The following is a 21,059-nucleotide window of genomic DNA, read 5'->3' on the forward strand; positions in this document are numbered from 1 at the left end:
TGGTCCCCTATCCAATTAGAGAGGCTATCGGCCTTCTCTCGTCTAATTTAGAAGGAATCGCAGAGGGAATGCAGACCAAACTACAACTCCCGAGAGATAGCTGGGCTCTTCGGGGCTGGGTGTTCACGTGACTTCCTTCTCGCGGAGACCGAGTTACGCGATAGGCCTGTGAGGGGGCGGTGCCCGGCGCCAGTTCGCCGCGCTAGTGGCCAATCGGCAGCCAGGTCGGACGGGCACGCGTAGGGGGCGGGGCCGGGCGCGCGGCAGGGCGCGAGAGCGCGCCCGCGGCGGCGGTGGCGGCGACTGTGGGGGGGCGGGGAACATTGGCTAAGGCGACAGTGGAGGCTTAGGCACCGGTGGCGGGCGGCTGCGGCTCCTGGTGCTGCTCGGCGCGCGGCCAGCTTTCTAGTTCGGAACGGAACGCTCGGCGTCGCGGGCCCCGCCTGGAAAGTTTGCCGTGGAGTCGCGACCTCTTGGCCCGCGCGGCCCGGCATGAAGCGGCGTTAAGGAGCTGCTGCCGCCGCTTGCCGCCGCCGCCGCAGCCGCCGCCTGAGGAGGAGCCGCAGCACCCTGAGCCACGCCGATGACTACTGCAAACTGTGGCGCCCACGACGAGCTCGACTTCAAACTCGTCTTTGGCGAGGACGGGGCGCCGGCGCCGCCGCCCCCGGGCTCGCGGCCTGCAGGTGGGTGCCGGGCCAGGCGAGACCGTGGAGCGACCCCGCTTCTCGGTCGCAGGATCTCTCGCTCCCTCCCTGTTCCCTTGGATGACCGGAGACCGATAACCCCTTGTGTGTGTGTGTGCGCGCGCGCGCGCGCGCGTGTGTGTGGTGAGTTAAAAACGGATTTAAATCGCTGAGGAGGCGTGTGGGTCGCTGCGACGTGGAAGTGGTGGCGGGCTTGGCTGGAAGCAAACTAGTGGGGAACTCGACTCCGGGACGATCGGGGTTTGGAGGCCCAGGGTCCGGGCTGCTGCCCAAGTGGCGTCTGGTTGTTGCTGCTTGGCCAGTGTGTTGCAAGGAAAATGTTGTCCCTGTGAATTGTTAGCGCACTGGGTTTTTCATCTATTCTAGGTCGTTTCTTGAAATTTACTTTTGAAAGATGCTTATTTTTCTACGGTAGGACCCCTCTAAAAATCACGCACATGTTTCTTTAAGTCTACTTTGCTAGGAGAGTAATGCTTTCGAGTTAACGTCCACTCGTGCAAGTTTATGACCCACAGTTAATTCGAAGTGTAACTGTAACGGGACTTTTCTGGAGACTCGATTTCCTTACTTGAATAAAGTGTTCCGGAAGTTTTTTTTTTTTTTTTTAATCGCGGGTTGCTTTTTTCGTAATTTTCCTGGAAAGTTCTAGAAGTCGATTTTTATTTAAAGAAAAACCTCTCCTTGGAAGATATTTTAAAGGAAATCTTGACTTGGGCAAGCTGAGCACCATAATGCTTGCAGGTCAGACCAATCAGGAAATAGAAACAAGATGACTGGGGACTTAGAGGTCTTTTGTGACCTGGTTTGGAATACTGTAGTTCATTAAGTTCAGTTTCCCTGTTACATATGCATACGAACTTCACAAAGGAAATGGATAAGGTATTTTTTCTTGCCTGGTGTGAGGTGAATTTCTTAATGTTCATATTGATGTTCAATAGGCTATTCTGTAGAGTTGCATTGAAAAACATACCTGAACGTGAGGCATGAGGATTCTCTAGGCGGTACTTATTTTATCGGTCCTTTTAGTCTTAATATGCTTGATGTCTTTTTCACTGTAGTACATAATTTATAATAGTTATGTGTTGGCTGCGTTTATTTTCAATTCCATTCACATAATTTGAGCACCTATTACGTTGAACCACTCTTACGGACCTTGTAGTGTTATGATGATGATGCAGAGGACTGAGGCTCCTTAAGGAGTTTGGGAAGTAGTTGGAGGAGACACATAGTCCAAGTAATAACTGTGCTACTAGGAAATCTGTGAATGGTGATGCATTTTGTAGTAGAGGAAGAAACAAGAAAAGTGGCGTTTGTGAAGAATGTAGCATTGAATTGTACCTAGATTATCGGGACTTGAAAGAAAAACAGCTTGAGTATTTTTATTGTAAAAGAGATAAACAGTTGATGATGTCAGCAAACTTTTATTGGGCACAAACTTGATTAAAGCACATTATATACAAATATATGATCAGTAAGGGTGTTAACCAAACATATGAATAATAAAGGAATTGAGTGACTACATAAGTAGGAATTGTATATACAACCAAAATATTGAATAACATTTCAAAGCTATGAAAAAAAATTTTAATGATCTTTGCCATACACAAAAGCCATTTTGATATTAAAATAGGTCTAAAAGGAGTTGTCTGTAACTTGATTTATAACTGAAATTTCCAAAGGTAAACATCCACAGTTTTATTTGTGACAAAAAGTCCACTTTAAAATATTTTAAGCGGTAATTTTTTAAAAGTTTTTTTTAAATATTAAGGCAAAATACATATGAAAAAACAAACCTTCTTAAAGTGAACAATTTAATGCATTCAGTGTTGTGCAGCTACTGCTTATGTCTACTTCTAAAACATTTTATTCATCCAAAAGAAAACTCAGTATCCATTAAACAGTTGCCCCATATTTTCCCTTCCCTCCTCCCAAATCCCTAGCAGCCACCAGTCTGGGATCTGTCTGTATGGTACCTCTTCTGGATATTTTATGTAAATAGGATAATATAATATGTGACCTTTTGTGTCTGACTACCTCATTCCTTTCTGTGGCTGAATAATATTCCATCGTGTGTGTGTGGTGTGTGTGTGTGTGTGTGTGTATGTGTATAAAGGAACACAATTTGTTCACCAATTGATGGACATTTGGGCTTTTTCTACCTTTTGGCTATTGTGAATAGTGCTGCTATGAACACATAGCAATTAATTTTGAAATTCTTTTGAGGATGTGTTATATATTCACAGCTAAGTTTTCAGAATTATTTGTTCACAGAATAACTTTTCATTTTACTAAGCATAATTATGAGTATGTAGTTTGAAGGAACAAAGTGGATTCACTGAAATGATTTTAGGATAATATATGCAGTAACGTGGAAAATAAGAATAAAATTGTTGGTAGAATTCAGATCCTTGCTGGGTTGTATCAGTGTGTTTGCCGAACTCATTTTTGGGTTCTCTTCCTCACTGGAATGGAAGTTCCTTGAGGTCAGGTATAGTGTCTGTATCTTTTTCAGTTATGTTATCAGTGCCTAGCACAGTTCTTTTACATATATAATATATATATATGTATTTTTTTTTTTTTTTTTTGAGGCAGGGTCTCGCCCTGTCGCCCAGGCTGGAGTGCAGTGGCGTGATTTCAGCTCACTGCAGCCTAGACCTCTGGGATTCAAGTGATTCTCCCACCTCTGCCTCCTGAGTAGTTGGGACTACAGTAGTGCGCCACCACACCTGGCTACCTTTTGTGTTTTTAGTAGAGATGGAGTTTTACCATGTTGGCCAGGCTGGTCTCAAACTCCTGACCTCAAGTGATCCTCTTGCCTCAGCCTCCCAAAGTGGTGGAATTACAGGCATGAGCCCCCACACCCGGCCCAATATATATATTTTTAAATAGAGACGGAGGTCTCACTGTGTTGCCCAGGCTAGTCTGGAACTCCAGCCTCCCAAAATGCTGGGATTACAGGTGTGAGCCACTGCACACAGTCCCAATATTTTGTTAAATAAGTGAATAAATAACACTTAAGTTCTGAATCATTGCTCACTGCTTTTTCGTGGTAAAGGAAACTGATGAGAGTTGTTTCAGTTCTTTGGCTGTTATTGATGAGTTCCATAAATTACATCTTGGTAATTTGGGGCTGCAGTGGTTTTACATCTCTAAAGGTTTGGGAGTACTTGTATCACAACTAAATTTCCATACAGTGAGAAGATTTTTGAAAAATAGTGAGGTGACTGTATAGAGAGTGAGGACAGGCCAAGGGCTGAATTTAGTGAATGTCCTAAGCAAGCTTGGTAAAGTGCAAATTAGATGATGTGAGATGGACTTGATAATGCTTGATAATGTTGTATGTTGTATACATTTGTGACTGAAGACTGACTTTTTAAGACTGTTGGCCGGGCGCGGTGGCTCAAGCCTGTAATCCCAGCACTTTGGGAGGCCGAGACGGGCGAATCACGAGGTCAGGAGATCGAGACCATCCTGGCTAATACGGTGAAACCCCGTCTCTACTTAAAAATACAAAAAACTAGCCGGGCGACGAGGCGGGCGCCTGTAGTCCCAGCTACTCGGGAGGCTGAGGCAGGAGAATGGCGTAGACCCGGGAGGCGGAGCTTGCAGTGAGCTGGGATCCGGCCACTGCACTCCAGTCTGGGTGGCAGAGCAAGACTCCGTCTCAAAAAAAAAAAAAAAAAAAAAAGACTGTTGTTTGCAGAGGTATTTTGAGATTTTTTTTCTATTAAAGAAAATTTAAGACCCTAGAGTCTTTAGCTTTCTTTTTTTTTTTTTTTTTTTTCAGACAGTCACATTTAGCAGTGGGGGGTTGTATACCAACTTTAGTGACACTAATGTTAATACATTCTAATTACTCACAACCATCAGACCAGCCTACCTTGTTTTTTAAAATATAAGATGACAGTGCTGTCTCTGATTTCTCCAGTTAAAAATGAACTAAACTATTTTTTAAAACATTCTTTTACTTAATATCTAACTCTAAATGGATGATATACCTCAGCAGTAAATAGGGAATTTAAAATAGGTACATGTTTAATGTATTCCATTAACATTATTTGCCATTATAAAGGGCAGCCTCTGGTACTCTATTTTAGTGTAGTGATTGTTTATCTCTAAGTTTGATGTTATAATAATCTGTACTTTGCAAATTCAGAGTTTCATTCTCAGGGTTCATTACTAAATATTGACTTTCTAGTCCTGAATGAGAGTTACTGGAAGGAATGTGCTATATACTATGTGTAGTATCTTATCTACTGCTGTTTTTTCAAAGGGGAGAAATATCTTAGCTACAATATGTATTTTTGTAAGAGGTTTACTCGATGATAAGATATGTGTAATTTTTTCAGATATTCCTTTAATATACAGCTTTTTCATATGGCAAGTTGAGGAACCTTTCCTAGAAATTGTCCTAGAATTTAATCAACAATTTTTTTTTTTTTTTTTTTTGATACGGAGTCTGGCTCTGTGCAGGCTGGAGTGCAGTGGCCGGATATCAGCTCACTGCAAGCTCCGCCTCCCGGGTTCACGCCATTCTCCTGCCTCAGCCTCCCGAGTAGCTGGGACTACAGGTGCCCGCCACCTCGCCCGGCTAGTTTTTTGTGTTTTTTAGTAGAGACGGGGTTTCACCGTGTTAGCCAGGATGGTCTTGATCTCCTGACCTCGTGATCCGCCCGTCTCGGCCTCCCAAAGTGCTGGAATTACAGGCTTGAGCCACCGCGCCCGGCCATCAACAGTGTTTTTACTTTGCTTAGTGCTTGGAGATCTGATCCAGTTTACTGTCTCTTAGATAATTTTATTTTCTCACTTTTCAGTTTTTATTGATCATTTGTAGTCAAGGTTTTTGTTTTATCTTGTGTAAATGAGATAATGTATTTAAAGCACTTAGCACAATCCTGGTCCTATTTAAGTGGTGGTAACTAAAATTTTTTTAAACACACACACACACTCCCCCCTAACATTTCTTTTTTTTTTTTTGAGATGGAGTCTTGCTCTGTCACCCAGGCTGGAGTGCAGTGGCGCAATCTCGGCTCACTGCAAGCTCCATCTCCAGGGTTCACGCCATTCTCCTACCTCAGCCTCCCCAGCAGCTGGAACAACAGGTGAATGCTACCAAGCCTGGCTACTTTTTTTTTTGTACTTTTAGTAGAGACGAGGTTTCACCGTGTTAGCCAGGATGGTCTCGATCTTCTGACCTCATGATCCGCTCGCCTTCGCCTCCCAGAGTGCTGGGATTACAGGCGTGAGCCACCGCGCCCAGCCAACATTTCTTTAAACACACACACACACACACACACACACACGCACATGCGCGCGCACACACACAAATAGGCTAGTTTTTACTTCCTTCTCTTTCCTAGACCTTTCTCCACATGCTAAATTAAAACATTGAGAGATAGTAGGGCATTTACAAACAGTAGCAGTTTAAAAAGAAGAAAAAAAGAGATTAGGGCAGGTGAGAGATTCAGCAATTTAAACCTTACATGAGTTAGAATATTTGGTCTTAAGACATTTTTATCTGTTTAATTCCAGTCTTTTAAATGTTACCTCTTATATTTTATCAAATACTGAAAGTAATACACTTTTAATTATATTTTTCCACTTTCTTGAATTAAGTTCTTAGTACAGTATGAAAGTTGGTTGATTTGCTAAACATTTAAGTATATAATTGGATATTTAAATCAGTATGAAAAGGAGGAAGTTGCTTGGTTTCTTGTAGAAATTTAATGGTGTGTTTGTACAGCCCATTAGGTACTGTGAAGGATGTTTTGGATGCTGCTTAGTAGCTTTATTTTCATACCTTAGGTCAGCGTTTTCTGTAGTGAGAATATGTATTAGACAACTGAGTCGATGGTAAATATTTTAACATTTCATTTGGAAGAATAATACTCTGCTTCTTTGACACATTTCCTGATGTGTCAAAGATGCTTCTGGGGGTAACTGACAGAATTTTGTGGTCTAGATTAGTGAAAAAATGTGTTTCAGCAAGTATGGGGAAAAATCGAGGAAAAAATTTCATTGTCATGTTTTTGTTAAAAACATTCATCATTGCAAGAGCTGTTCCTGTACTTTCTTAGGTGTTCCTATTTGCCAATCCAGAAAGGATATTTTGGCATATATTCTTAACTATTAGAAGTAATACTGTAGTAGTTTTATTCGGTGATATAAAAGTTAAAACTTGGGTATTATATACATAGCCAAGAAGTTGTGGAGGTTAAGTAAGGCCTGTATCTTAAGCGTTCAAGATAATAATTTTAGAGTAAGCTGTAGAATCAACTTATAATAATGAAGTCATTATTTGACAACTAGTCAACTTTCTTTGACAACTAGTAAACTTTGCCTAAAATTATGTTTATTTTTATTGAAGGCATAGTGCAAATTCTGCTTTTGAGGTTTGCTCTATATTTATTTTTTAAATGAAATGGAATCATAAGGACATTTTTGGTAAGAAAATGTAGTATTACTTTTTCTTCAAAGAAAGTCATAAATAGTGATATATAAAATGGGGACCTTTTAAGAGAAGTTAATGAGTTGTGTCATTGATTTCCCTCTCGGTATTGCTAGCTGAGTAGTAGATGGTTCAGTGTGGTAATGTTTTCTTTTAAATAAGAGGTGAGGTTTAAGAAGCCAGAATATAGTGAAGGCAGTCACATTACTCTTGTGTTTTTTTTGTTTGTTTGTTTTTGTTTTTTTAGAGACGGAGTCTCACTCTGTCGCCTGGGCTGGAGTGCAGTGGCCGGATCTCAGCTCACTGCAAGCTCCGCCTCCCGGGTTTACTCCATTCTCCTGCCTCAGCCTCCCGAGTAGCTGGGACTACAGGCGCCCGCCACCTCGCCCGGCTAGTTTTTTGTATTTTTTAGTAGAGACGGGGTTTCACCGTGTTAGCCAGGATGGTCTCGATCTCCTGACCTCGTGATCCGCCCGTCTTGGCCTCCCAAAGTGCTGGGATTACAGGCTTGAGCCACGGCGCCTGGCCCACATTACTCTTAAAAGATGGGAAACCTGAGTAGGTTGAGCCTCATTTGATAGTAAGCAGTAGTTTGCTCACAGCAGTAACATAAATAAGGAAGGTGTTGTCTAAAGCTGTCCTGCTGGGTCAGGGGAGTAGACACAGCAGACTTGGCAGTAGGCCTGGCTTCTAAAACAAAATCCAAGTCATCAAATTTGCCCAGGCATGCCATATGAGGTTCAAGTAACAGTGGAATTTAAGAGGAGTGAGTTTGTTCAGGTAGGCTTAGGAGAGTCACAAGCAGGAGCAAGCTTTTTTAAGAGCCATCATTTAAACTGAAACATAATGTGGGTCTGCATATATTTTCGCATTTCTAGTAATGTTTACGTAATTGTATTGTATGACTTTCACCTGTTGGCATTTGGAGCTCTAAGATTTAAGTAACGTAGGCTGTGAATTGGTAGTTTACCAACAGCTGAAATGTAATCTTTTGGGACAGTTCTAGATAATATTAGTTAATATTCATGTGTGAGCCTGGGCACGGTGGCTCACACCTGTAATCCTAGCACTTTGGGAGGCCTAGGTGGGTGGATCACCTGAGGTCAGGAGTTCGAGACCAGCCTGGCCAACATGGTGAAACCCTGTCTCTATTGAAAATATAAAAAATTAGCTGGGTGTGGTGGCAGGTGCCTGTAATCCCAGCTGCTTGGGAGGCTGAGGCAGAAGAATTCCTTGAACCCGGGAGGTGGAGGTTGCAATGAGCCGAGATGGTACCATTGCACTCCAGCCTGGGGGACAGAGTAAAACTCAAAAACAAAAAACAAAAAACAACAAAAAAAAGCCTGGGCACGGTGGCTTACTCCTGTAATCCCTGCACTTTGAGTGGCTGAGGCAGGCGGATCACAAGGCAGGAGTTCGAGACCAGCCTGACCAACATGGAGAAACCCCGCCTCTACTAAAAATACAAAATTAGCTGAGTGTGGTGGCGCATACCTGTTGTGATCCCAGCTACTTGGGAGGCTGAGGCAGGAGAATCACTTGAACCTGGGAGGCGGAGGTTGCAGTGAGCCGAGATCGTACCATTATACTGCAGTCTGGGCAACAAGTGAAACTCCATCTCAAAAAAAAAAAAAAAAAAAAAAATCGTATGTAAAGGAACCACAAGTCTATGAAAGCCTGAATATCCCAAGTATACCAGAGAAGTAACCTGAAGGCTTCATTTTCCTACGTAATGTACAATTTCATAATGTCTTATGTTACAGCAGCAGGTGAGAGTTTTACATTTTAAAATATGTTTTTCAGCATCTTAAAATTTTGTGTTAATTTTGTATTTATTAATTTTCATCAGCTTTGCTGTTTAATTTAATTAGAAAATAGGATTATTTGAGCTCTGAAATTGGATTACATTCAGGTTAATTCTTTTCTCTTAAAACTTTTTCAGTAAGTTGATTTGTATTAAATGTAAAAATATTTATGAAAGCGTTTTTTTCTCATCAAGGTAATCACTGACAAGAACACTTTAATAGACTGTGAGTTGTACTTAAATGTAAATATTTTTCAGTATTGCTTTAAAAAATCTTTCAGTAAAAATTGTTAAATAAAAATGACTTTTAGAAAAAAATGACATTCAGAAATTGTTGAAGCTAGATGATGGGTATGTGGGGGTTCACAACAATATTCTCTGTTCTTTATGTTCTTAAATTTCCATAAAATAAAAAGTTTAAAAAATGACATTCGAAAGCTCTTCAAATTCTTTAAGGCACTAGATTAGGATAGGAAAAATATTCACTTTTTAAAACAGCATTGTGAAGTTAATAGGATTTGTTGTTTGTAATTAAAAAAACTGGCTTAATAAATTAACAGAAAATAGAAATTAGCGTGATATGTCTGATTTACAAAACTCATTTCTCCCTTTGATTGTGTAGTGTTAACAGTGAGATGGTGGCTGAGTTAGTGGCACAAATAGATAGGAAGTAAACTGATCTTATGCTTTTGAGTAGATGCTTTTGCATTGTAAAAATATTTTCTAATTAACTATATGACGCTAGAAAAATCCATTTATTGTCTAGTAATTTAAGAGCTTGAAATTGTTTATAAAGTTTTAATGTTTGATCATGTTGCTTGTATCTGTCAGTCTGATGTTGTCATTTCTGTGAACTTTTCAGTTTATTCATAATGAAAGGAAGCTAGATAACTTGTTCATGATTTTAAGACTACATTTTTAATCATTTAAAATTTTTAATCTGCATTTTTAATAATTGGTAGAAACTCACAAAAATAATAGACGTAAGTTCTTTTTATTTGTGAACATTTTAGAACAAACAAGGTCTGAAATTTGTATTTCACATCTTGTCGTTTGTGAGATCATATTGAGTACTAAAGTTTTTTTTTTTTTTTGAGATGGAGTTTCGCTCTTGTTGCCCAGGCTGAGGTGCAATGGTGGGATCTCGACTCACCACAACCTCTGCCTCCCGGGTTCAAGCGATTCTCCTGCCTCAGCCTCCCAAGTAGCTGGGATTATAGGCATATGCCACCACACCCGTCTAATTTTGTATTTTTAGTGGAGGTGGGATTTCTCCATGTTGGTCAGACTGGTTTCAAACTCCCAACCTCAGGTGATCTGCCTGGCTTGGCCTCCTAAAATGCTGGAATTACAGGCGTGAACCACCGCGCCTGGCTGAATACTAAAGTTTTAATCTTGTCCTTTACATAAAAAATATCTTTGGGGAAAATATAGAAAGGTTAATCTAAATTTTACTTATTTTTTATTGCACATGAAAGGTTTAAGGAAATTGGATAGCTCGTCTGCTATCAACACTTCTTTATAGTTTTCACTTTCTGTCTGTAAAGGTGGTTCAAATAACACTCAAGAAAAAAGATGATCAGAAGTTGTTGAGGCAAGATGATAGGTATATGGGGACTCTGTACTTCAGGTATATTTGAAAACTTCCATTATACAAAGTTTTGGGGACTTTTGTTTTTGAGATAGGGTCTTTCTCTGTTGCCCATGCTGGAGTGCAGTGTTGTGATCACTGCTTACTGCAGCCTTAACCTCCTGGGCTCAATTGATCCACCCACCTCAGCTTCTTGAGTAGCTGGGACCACAGGTGTGCCACCATGCCTGGCTAATTTTTAAAATTTTTTGTAGAGATGAGGTCTTGCTATGTTGCCCAAGGTGGTCTCAAACTCCTGGATTCAAGCGATCCTCCAGCCTTGGCCTCCCGAAGTGATGGAATTAACAGGCATGAGCTACCTCACCCGGCCTTTGAGACCTCTTAACCATGAGCCAGAGCAAGAAATACATTTTGTTTCAACCCAACACACATATACGTGTTTATACACACAAACTGAGACAGATGTTTCATGTAAAATAGTGTTTAGTTTTACTGCGTGGCATTACTCTGACGTTTTCATTGCATTAAAAAATTTGTCACAGCTCACTGACAGATCACTTAGTACCTTCAGTTTGAAAAACAGAGCTCTTGGAGATGTTTTCATGGTTCTGATGAAAACTGTTAGTACATCGAAGCTGGGTGCAGTGGCCTATGCCTTTAGTCCCAGCTACTTGGAAGTATCTCTTGAGCCTGGTGATTCTAGACCAGTCTGGACAACATAAGGAGACCTGTTTCTTAAAAACAAAAACAAACTGTTAGTGCATTGAGTTGTCCTTATTATTCAAACCATATTTCCCATGTCTGTAGTTTTTTAATACGTTAAACTTTAAAAATTGACTTAGCTTATTGCTGTCCATTTATATTGGGTTAGTTGGCTGGTAAATTTTGCCACTTCCTGAAAATGACTTTTATTTCCCCCTTTCTGTCTGCCCTGTGGCGAAAGTCTTGGTCTCCTTCCATTTGGATTTGTTTATTAATAGTTTTCTCTATATTTTCTTCTAATTCAGTTCTGAAAGTCATAGCTGAGGTTATCTTCAATTCCCACTCCTTTTTGTCTGTAACCTGCCTCTCCTTACAGTTTTTCTGCTCTGCCATTTTGTGTCTGTTACTTTGTACATCAAGCTCATCACCTTTATTCATCTCTTTTCAGTCCCAGCGTGAAACCTTTCCTTCCACCCATTTTCCTGATCTGCCGTCAACGTGTTCACCAAAGACTTTCTCTTCAGTGAGACAACTTACAGATATTTTGATGTAGTACTGAGCTAGATCTGGATTCTAGATTCATTTCTGTTGCTAATTGTGTGATATTGCTAAAAAGCATAGAGTTTCAAGTTAATTCAGTCCTTCTATTTTACAGGAGAGGAAATTGAGATTCAAATTGACCTGCCCAAGGTCATTTAACTGGTTACTATCAAAACAGAGACCCAGGACTTCTGACTCCTAGTCCTTTGGTCTTCTCCAGTAAGTTGCTTAATTTTTGCTTGAAAAGCCTATAGTTCCTTCTTGTGGATTAAAAACAAGAACAATAATAAAGAAAATCCTACAGTTCTTTTTGCGCAACCTATAATTTTGATCATTTTGTAACTTTTTGTGATACATTAGATAAATATTTAATCTGGTGTTATTGAGTACCTATTATGTGCAAGGTATTTTTATGTGCATTATCTCATGATAACCTAGAGAGGTATTATTTCCATTTAATACGTGAGAAACAGAAATGCAGATGGATTTGACCATCTAGAAAGTGGAATTAGCTGGGATTTGAACCTTGGCTTTCTGACTTCAAATTTTGGGCCCTTTCCGCTATGCCTGCCTCTTGCCTTGCTATTCTCAGAAAGAGTTTAAGTACATAAATACTCAGTTTTTCCTATGGTGAAAGCAAGGGTCATGTTGGGCATATGGAGTCAAGCATATCTGAGTCATGTCTTACAAATTACATGTGTTCCTGTGACTAGATTTTCTGCTTTGGGCTCAAAAGAACTACTTGAGGGATGCTTCTTATTCCTGCCGGCTCTAGAAAATTTTAAAGGGTAGCAGTGATACAGTTAGACCAATAGAGGGTACTGTATCGCTGTATCGCTAACTGTGCTAGGCCCAAATTTAGCTCTTTGGGGCCTTTTCTCTTTGTTGCTTTGTGGATCTGGAGGTCAAGAGGTGATACCGTTTTAGGTTTTAAGGCAGTTTACTCTAAGGAGGAATTGGCCTTTGTCTTTGGCACCACCCCCCCTGTTGTCATGATTAGGGTCTGATTTGTCATCTTGCAGGCTGTTTTGCTTTTAAAGTTTAAAGCATTTAGATCTGTCATCAAAATTGCCCTAAACCTGACTGAGGAAAAATTCAGAATTTTAAAAATGCTCAATTGTTAGGGTGGTTTCATTTTTCACGGTTAACATTTTGCTTTCACATGTTCAAAAAAAAAAAAAGTACTATTTATTTGATTGAGTTTAGGATGCAAGCAAAACTATTCTGCCTTCTATAGCCACATGTTTTGACCAGTTTGCCATCTGCCATTTATTCTTATCTCTCAAGATCAGTACTGTTTTGGAATTTTTCTCTCTTTTATACATACCCAGTTGTCTCTGAGTTTTACCAGAACTCTCCCTTTGAGAGCAAAGGCAAGAAAGCTGTTTTGTCATATATGTTACCTAGTAAATGTTAGGTGATCATGGTTTTAGAACTTCTGTTGGCTTTTTAATCATCTGATTACTATTTGAAAGAAATAGTAAAATACTCTTAATTTTCTAGTTTAAATATGTGCAAAATAGTTATATTTGTATTGATATTTGCTGAGGGGAAGGATGGAGACACAGATGCTGGCTTCATACAGCTCTTTTCTTCTGAAGAGTGACAAAGGACTTTTCCAGAAGTCTTCAGCAAACTTAACCTTGCATTTCGTTGACCAAAACTGGGTTACATTCCCTTTCCTAAATTAGTTACTGGTAAAGATGAGTGGAATTATTCTTAGCCAACCAGACCTGTGCCTTGGCCTGAGGATGTGGTTGGCTTCCCCAAAACACAAGGCTGCATGGGAGATGAGTGGAATTATTCTTAGCCAACCAGACCTATGCCTTGGCCTGAGGATGTGGTTGGCTTTCCCAAAACACAAGGCTGCTTGGGAGAGGAGTGGATACAAGGTAGAAAATCTGTTAGGGAGGAAGAAAGAGAAAATGGATGCTGGGAGGGGGTCAACCAAAAGAATTGTCTGTGCTTACTATCCACGATATTCTAGCAATTAATGAGGGACTTTAATTTTTTTTTTTTTTTTTTTTTTTTTGAGAGAGAATCTCACTCTGTTGCCCAGGCTGGAGTGTAACCTCTGCCTCCTGGGTTCAGGTGATTCTCATGCCTCAGCCTCCCAAGTAGCTGAAGTAGCTGGGATTACAGGTATGCACCACATGCCCAGCTAATTTTTTTTTTTTGAGACAGAGTCTCGCTCTGTCACCCAGGCTGGAGCACAGTGGCACATCTCTGCTCACTGCAACTTCCGCCTCCTAGGTTCAAGTGATTCTTCTGCCTCAGCCTCCCGAGTAGCTGGGATTACAGATGTGTGCCACTGTGCCCAGCTAATTTTTGTATTTTTAGTAGAGACAGGTTTCACCATGTTGGATACGCTGGTCTTGAACTCCCTACCTCAGGTGATCCGCCCGCCTCGGCCTCCCAAAGTGCTGGGATTATAGGCATGAGCCACTGTGCCCAGTCAGTTGAGGGACTTTATAATGTAAACCTGACTTTTGCTATGCAATTACTTTTTCTGGCACTTGCTTTTTCTCTTGCTTTGTCAGAGTCCTTGGGGATTGGCATGGGAGTTGATAGAGGTGCCAAGAAAGAGACAGAAGTATGCCTGTTGATCCCGGATTAATAACAGTGGGGTTGGTGTCTGATGGGTGAGAGATCTGGGACACAAAATTCATTTTTTTTGTGTGATTCAGGTGGAATCTGATGATTATGCAGACATACAGAAGCAGAAAGACAGTGTCAAATCCTGATTTGTCAAAATTGAGATAGTAAAGTGTTTTTAAAATGCTTATTTTATTTTTTAAAATTTATTTTGAGGCAGGGTCTCACTCTGTTGCCCAGGCTGTAGTTCAGTGGCTCAATCACAACTCACTGCAGCCTCAACTCAGCCTCCCAAGTAGCTCGAACCACAGGTGCTTGCCACCACGCCCAGCTACTTTTTTTTTTTTTTTTTTTTTTTTTTTTGAGACGGAGTCTCGCTCTGTCGCCCAGGCTGGAGTGCAGTGGCCGGATCTCAGCTCACTACAAGCTCCGCCTCCCGGGTTCACGCCATTCTCCTGCCTCAGCCTCCGAGTAGCTGGGACTACAGGCGCCCGCCACCGCGCCCGGCTAGTTTTTTGTATTTTTAGTAGAGATGGGGTTTCACCGTGTTAGCCAGGAGGGTCTCGATCTCCTGACCTCGTGATCCGCCCACCTCGGCCTCCCAAAGTGCTGGGATTACAGGCTTGAGCCACCGCGCCCGGCCCCAGCTACTTTTTAAAAATTATTTTTGATAGAGACGAAGTCTTTCTGTGTTGCTCAGGCCAGTCTCAAACTCCTGGGCTCGAGCAATACTCCTACCTCGGCCTCCCAATGTACTGGGATTACAGGTGTGAGCCACCATGCCCACCCTAAAAATTCTTTTTAAAGTGCTTTGTTTCACTCTTTTGAAGGCTAATCTGAAAGAAACTAGCTGTTGTTAAAGGATAAAATAGAAGAATATGTAGAAGAGAAAGTAGGAACCAGAGAGGAACATTGTATAAGATCTTAGAGTAACTGAGCTGGAAGGGACCTCAAGAAAGTCCCCTTCCATTAAGTGGGTAAATATACTAAATCATTTAATCTTTTAATTAAGTTTTGTTAAGTGTCAATATTATTATGTGCTAAATACTCATAATACAAATTAAATATAATTCAGTCTATTGGAGTGGACATATAAATGACTACAACAATATTAATATAATAGAGGTACAGAGAAGGCCCTCTGAGCGTATAATGACACAGAGTAACTCTGAGTAGAGAGGTCAGAGAAAAGAGTACGGTTGAGTGGGATCCAGTGGGGTGAGTTCACCAGGTGGCTAAGGGAGGACATAACATTTCAGGCCAGTTGATTATCACACCCAAAGACAGGTTAAAGAGCATGGTTCTTTAATTTGGAAAGTGGAAGATCAGGGTTCTGTCGTGTCCAGATGTGGCTGGAGAGGGAGAGACTATTATACTGTATTGAAGAGTTTGGATTTTAGTTGGAAGACAGCAGGGAGCCACTGAAGGATTTCAAATTGGGCAGAAATGTCAGATTTGTAGCTCCATCACTCTGCTATACTGTGGGTAATAAATTGAGGAAGACAGGAGTGGAGGTGGGGACATATGTATTTGAGAAATGATAAGGGTAGAGCGGTGAAGACGACAAAGTGGGAATAGTGCTGAGATAGATTTACAGGAAAGAAATCAATAGGACCTGGTATCCGTTGAGTAAGGAAAGGGAAGGAGGCAGGATTATTTCTGTTTTTCTAGTTTGAGTCAATTGTGGTAGGAGAATCTGCTTTGGAAGTGGGGAGGGAGAGAGGTGATTCATTTTAATAAAATGTGCTATTACGAAAGATCTGTGGAAATAGTGTTGAACAAGACATGGCCCTTGCCCTCATGAAGTGCATGGTCTAATTATTAATGTAATTAGTGTCATGAAAGTGAAAGTATAAAGTGCTATGAGAGTATGTAGTAAAAAGGAGTTCAGTTTTGTGTATGTCTAGTTTGAAGCATCTGTAGATTTATTAGGCAAGTGGAAGTATAAGTGTAGAGCTCAAAAGAGAAACTTGCACAAAAGAGATTTGAAAGTTATTGATCTATAGATATTGATGATAGTTGAAGTAATGGGCATGGATGAAGTCACTGCAATAGAGTATGGATTAGAATGCGAAAAGGAGGCTAAGAACAGAACTCTGGAAACGACAAAACGACAGCATTGCAAGGATGGCAAGGAGGGGAGAAGTCTGAAAAGATGCTGTCTGAGAAGATGCTGTCAGAGAGTTAAATTAGACAATCAAGAGAATGGTATAGGGAAAGCCAAGGTAGAAAAGGGTTTTATCTATTTAAACAGCTTTATTGAGTTAAAATTGACATTTAATAAACAACATATTTAAAGTGTGCAGTTTAAGTTTTGACACATGTGGAGACCCATGAAACTTTTACCAGATTCAATATGGTGAACATATCCACCACTCCAAAAAGAAGTTTGTTTGTGTGCCTTTGTTATCACTCCCTCCCCTCCCATACACCTTTCTCCCTTTCCCAGACAACCGCTGAAGACATTAGAATGGTTATATAAGTGGAATTGTAAAGCACATACTCTTTTTTTTGGGGGGGGGGGCTGGCTTCTTGTTGTTGTTATTTTGAGATATGTCCACGTTATTATCAGTAGGTCATTAGTTTTTATTGGGGAGTATTTACCATTATGTATGTATAATACAATTTGTTTTATCCATTCACCTATTGATGGATTTTTGGATTGTTTCCAGGTGTTGGTTGTTACAAATAAAGCAGCGATGAATATTCCTGTATTGTCTTTGTATGGACACATCTTTCCCTTTCCCTTGGGTAAATACCTAAGAATATGATGGTTGGGTCATTTGGTAGGTGTACATTTTTTTTCTTTCTTTTTTTGAGATGGAGTCTCAATCTGTCACCAGGCTGGAGTGCGGTGGTGCAATCTCGGCTCACTGCAACCTCCCAGCTCCCTCGTTCAAGCTGTTCTCCTGTCTCAGCCTCCTGAGTAGCTGGTATTATAGCACACGCCACCATGCCCAGCTAATTTTTGTATTTTTAGTAGAGACAGGGTTTCACCATGTTGGCCAGGATGGTCTTGATCTCCTGACCTTGTGATCCGCCTGCCTCAGCCTCCCAAAGTGCTGGGATTACAGGTGTGAGCCACCGTGCCTGGCACATTTAACTGTTCTTTTTTTTTTTTTTGAGATGGAGTCTAGCTCTGTTCCAGGCTGGAGTGCAGTGGCGTGATCTTGGCTCACTGCAAGCTCCGCCCCCTAGGTTCACGCCATTCTCCTGCCTCACCCTCCCAAGTAGCTGGGACTACAGGCACCCGCCACCATGTCTGGCTAATTTTTTGTGTTTTTAGTAAAGATGGGGTTTCACCATGTTAGCCAGGATGGTCTTGATCTCCTGACCTCATGATCCGCCCGCCTCATCCTCCCAAAGTGCTGGGATTGCAGGCGTGAGCCAAGCGCCTGGCCCACATTTAATTTTTAAAGAAACTGCCAAACTGCTTTCCAAAGTGGTTATATCATTTAAAATTCCCACTAGCGGTGGAAATACATATTTTGACATCCTAACCAACATTACGTTTAGATAGTCCTTTTAATTTTGGCCATTCTAACAGGTGTGTAGTGGTATCTTTTGTAGGTTTAGTTTTTATTTCCCAAATAACTAATGCTCTTGAACATCTTTTTATGTGCTTATTTGCTGTCTGTTTATCTTTTTTGGTTAAGTGTCTGTTTAAGCTTTTTACCAACATTTTAAAAAAACTTTTTATTTTGAAATAATAGATCCACAGGAAGTTGTAAATAAAATATAAAGAGGTTCTGGGTACCCTTTACTCAGTTTCTCCCAACAATAACATCTTACATCACTATAGTACAATATTGAGACCAGGAAAATGACATTGGTACAGTCCACTGAACTAACTCAGATGTGACCAATTTTACGTGCACTGATTTGTGTGTATTTATGTGTGTAGTTCTCTGCAGTTTTATCACATGTAGATTAATGTAACTACTACCATGATCAAGATACAGAACTGGGCTGGGTGTGGTGGCTCATGCCTGTAATCCCAGCACTTTGGGAGGCTGAGGCGGGTGGATCACCTGAGGTCAGGAGTTTGCGACCAGCCTGGCCAACATGGTGAAACCCTGTCTCTACTAAAAATACAAAAATTAGCTGGATGTGGTGGTGGGCGCCTGTAATCTCAGCTACTGGCAAGGCTGAGACAGGAGAATCACTTGAACCTGGGAGACGAGGGTTGCAGCGAGCCAAGATTGGGCCGTTTCACTCCAGCCCGGGTGACAGAGTGAGACTCTGTCTCAAAATAAAAAATAATTTAAAAAAATACAGAACTGTTTCATCTCACTAACTTGTTTATAAGCACATCCATTTCCCTCCCTCCTCCCCAACCAAGTCTCAAATTCCTGGCAACCACTAATCTATTCTACATCTCCAAAGTATTATTTCAAGAAAATGTTAGCTACATAAATTGAGTCATATACTATGCGACTTTTTTGGGGGAGTTTAGGAGGACAGGGTCTCACTAGGTTGCCAAGGCTGAAGTACAGTGGCATGATTATGGCCACTGCAGCCTCGAACTCCTGGGTTCAAGCTCTCCTCCCGACTCAGCCTCCCGAAATGCTGGGATTACAGTAATGAGCCACTGTGCCAGGCCCTATGTGACCGTTTGAGGTTGGCTTTTTCTTCACTCATTGCCTGGGAATCCTTCCAAGTTGTCGAGTGTATTAATAGTTTGTTCCGTTTTATTGCTGAGTAGTATTCCATGATATGGATGTACTACAGTTTAATTGTTTACCCATTGAAGGACATTTGGATTGTTTCCAGTTTTTGGCTATTATGAAAATTGCTATGAACATTTGTGTACAGATTTGTATGTGAATATGTGTTATTTTTTTCCTGGTACAAATACCCAGAAGTACAAATGCCTCCTGATCTCCAATCTATGAATTTAGTTTTATAAGAAACTGCCAAACTTTGGCTGCGTTTGGTGGCTCACACCTGTAATCCCAGCACTTTGGGAGGCTGAGATAGGCAGATCACTTGAGGCCAGGAGTTCGAGACCAGCCTGGGCAACACGACAAAACACCATCTCTACTAAAAATACAAAAATTAGCCAGGCATGATGATGCATGGCTTTAGTCCCAGCTGCTTGGAAGGCTGAGGCATGAGAAATCGCTTGAACCCAGGAGGCGGAGGTTGCAATGCGCCAGGATTGTGCCACTGCACTCCAGCCTGGGCAACAGAGCAAGGCTCTGTTTCAAAAAAAACTGCCAAGTGTTTTCATTCCCACCAGCAGGTGTATGAGTTACCCACTTTCTCTGCATCTTGGGCAGCATTTAGTATTATCAACTTTTTTTTTTTTTAATCATTCTGATGGGTGTGTAGTGATATCTCATTGTGGTTTTAATTATATTCTTCTCATGACTAGTAATGTTTTATGTGATTTTTGCCATTTGTATATTATTTTTGGTCTAGTACTAAGTCTTTGCCCCTTTTTAGATTGGGTTGTTTTCTTGTTGAATTTTGAGAGTTCTCTGTGTGTGTGTGTGTGTGTGTGTTTGTGTGTGTGCATGTGTGTGTTTATATATATGAAACAAGTCCTTTATCAAATATATGCTTTGCAAAGAGTTTCTCTCAATCTGTGGCTTATTTTTTAATTCTATTAATAGGATCTTTTGTAGAAGTTTTACATTTTGATGAAGTTTGCCTTACCAATTTGTTCTTTTATGGATTGCACTCTTGGTGTTACAGCTGAGAAATCTTTGCCTAACCCATGCTTTCAAAGATTTTCTCCTGGGTTTTTCTTTATTTTTTTGAGACAGGGTCTTGCTCATATTGCCCAGAATGGAGTGCAGTGGTGTGATTATGACTCGCTGTAGCGTCAACCTCCTGGACTCAAGCTATTTCTCCTACCTGAGCCTCTGTAATAGCTGGAACCACAGGTGTGCGCCACCATGTCCAGCCAATTTTTAAATTTTTTGTAGAGATGTGGCTTCATGTATTGGCCAGACTTGTCTCGAACTCCAGGGCTCAAGCGATCCTTCCTCCTTGGCTTTCAAAGTGTTGGGATTACAGGAGTGAGCCACTGTGCCTGACTGCTAGGTTTTCTTTTGGAAGTGTCAGGTTTTTTTTTTTTTTTTTTTTTTGTGAGATGGAGTCTTGCTCTGTTGCCCAGGCTGGAGTGCAGTGGTGCAATCTTGGCTCACTGCAGTCTCCGCCCCATTGGGTTCAAGTGATTCTCCTGCCTCAGCCTCTTCAGTAGCTGGGATTACAGGCACGCACCACTACGCCTGGCTAATTTTTGTATTTTTAGTAGAGACAGGGTTTCGCCATGTTGGCCAGGCTGGTCTTGAACTCCTGACCTCAGGTGATCCATTTGCCTTGGCCTCCCAAAGTGCTGGGATTATAGGTGTGAGCCACTGTGCCTGGCCTAGTTTTAGGTTTTACATTTAAGTTGATCTATTTTGAGTTAATTTTTGTGTATAGTGTGAGGTATGGATCCCCAAGTTCATTGTTTTTACATATAATTTTTCCAGCTCCTTTGTTGAAAGGCTGTCCTTTTTCTACTGCACTGCTTTTGTACCTTTGTAAAAAATCAGTAGACCATATATATGTGAGTGTATTTTTGGACTCTGTTCTGTTCCCTTGAGCTATGTGTCTGTCCTTTACTGATGCCACACTATCATGATTACTGTACCTTTATAGTTACTATCGAAACCAGAT

The 21,059-nt window shown here is 41.0% G+C and overlaps 1 protein-coding gene across 5 annotated transcripts in view; it reads left to right on the forward strand.

The window, feature by feature from the left end:
- Window positions 1-237: 237 nt before the first annotated feature.
- NFATC3 (nuclear factor of activated T cells 3) overlaps window positions 238-21,059 on the forward strand; it is a 159,483-nt gene continuing 138,661 nt past the window's right edge. For all 5 annotated transcript variants that reach the window (XR_004439242.1, XM_033219765.1, XM_033219764.1 and 2 more), the window contains exon 1: window positions 238-686. Coding sequence is in view for 4 of the 5 variants with exons in the window: in XM_033219765.1 (XP_033075656.1) it covers window positions 584-686 (103 nt within the window). In the remaining variant the exon portion in view is untranslated. The remainder of the gene's footprint in view (window positions 687-21,059) is intronic.

Source organism: Trachypithecus francoisi, unplaced genomic scaffold (assembly GCF_009764315.1).
Source record: "Trachypithecus francoisi isolate TF-2019V2 unplaced genomic scaffold, Tfra_2.0 Lachesis_group10, whole genome shotgun sequence".
NCBI classification, from domain to species: Eukaryota; Metazoa; Chordata; class Mammalia; order Primates; family Cercopithecidae; genus Trachypithecus; species Trachypithecus francoisi.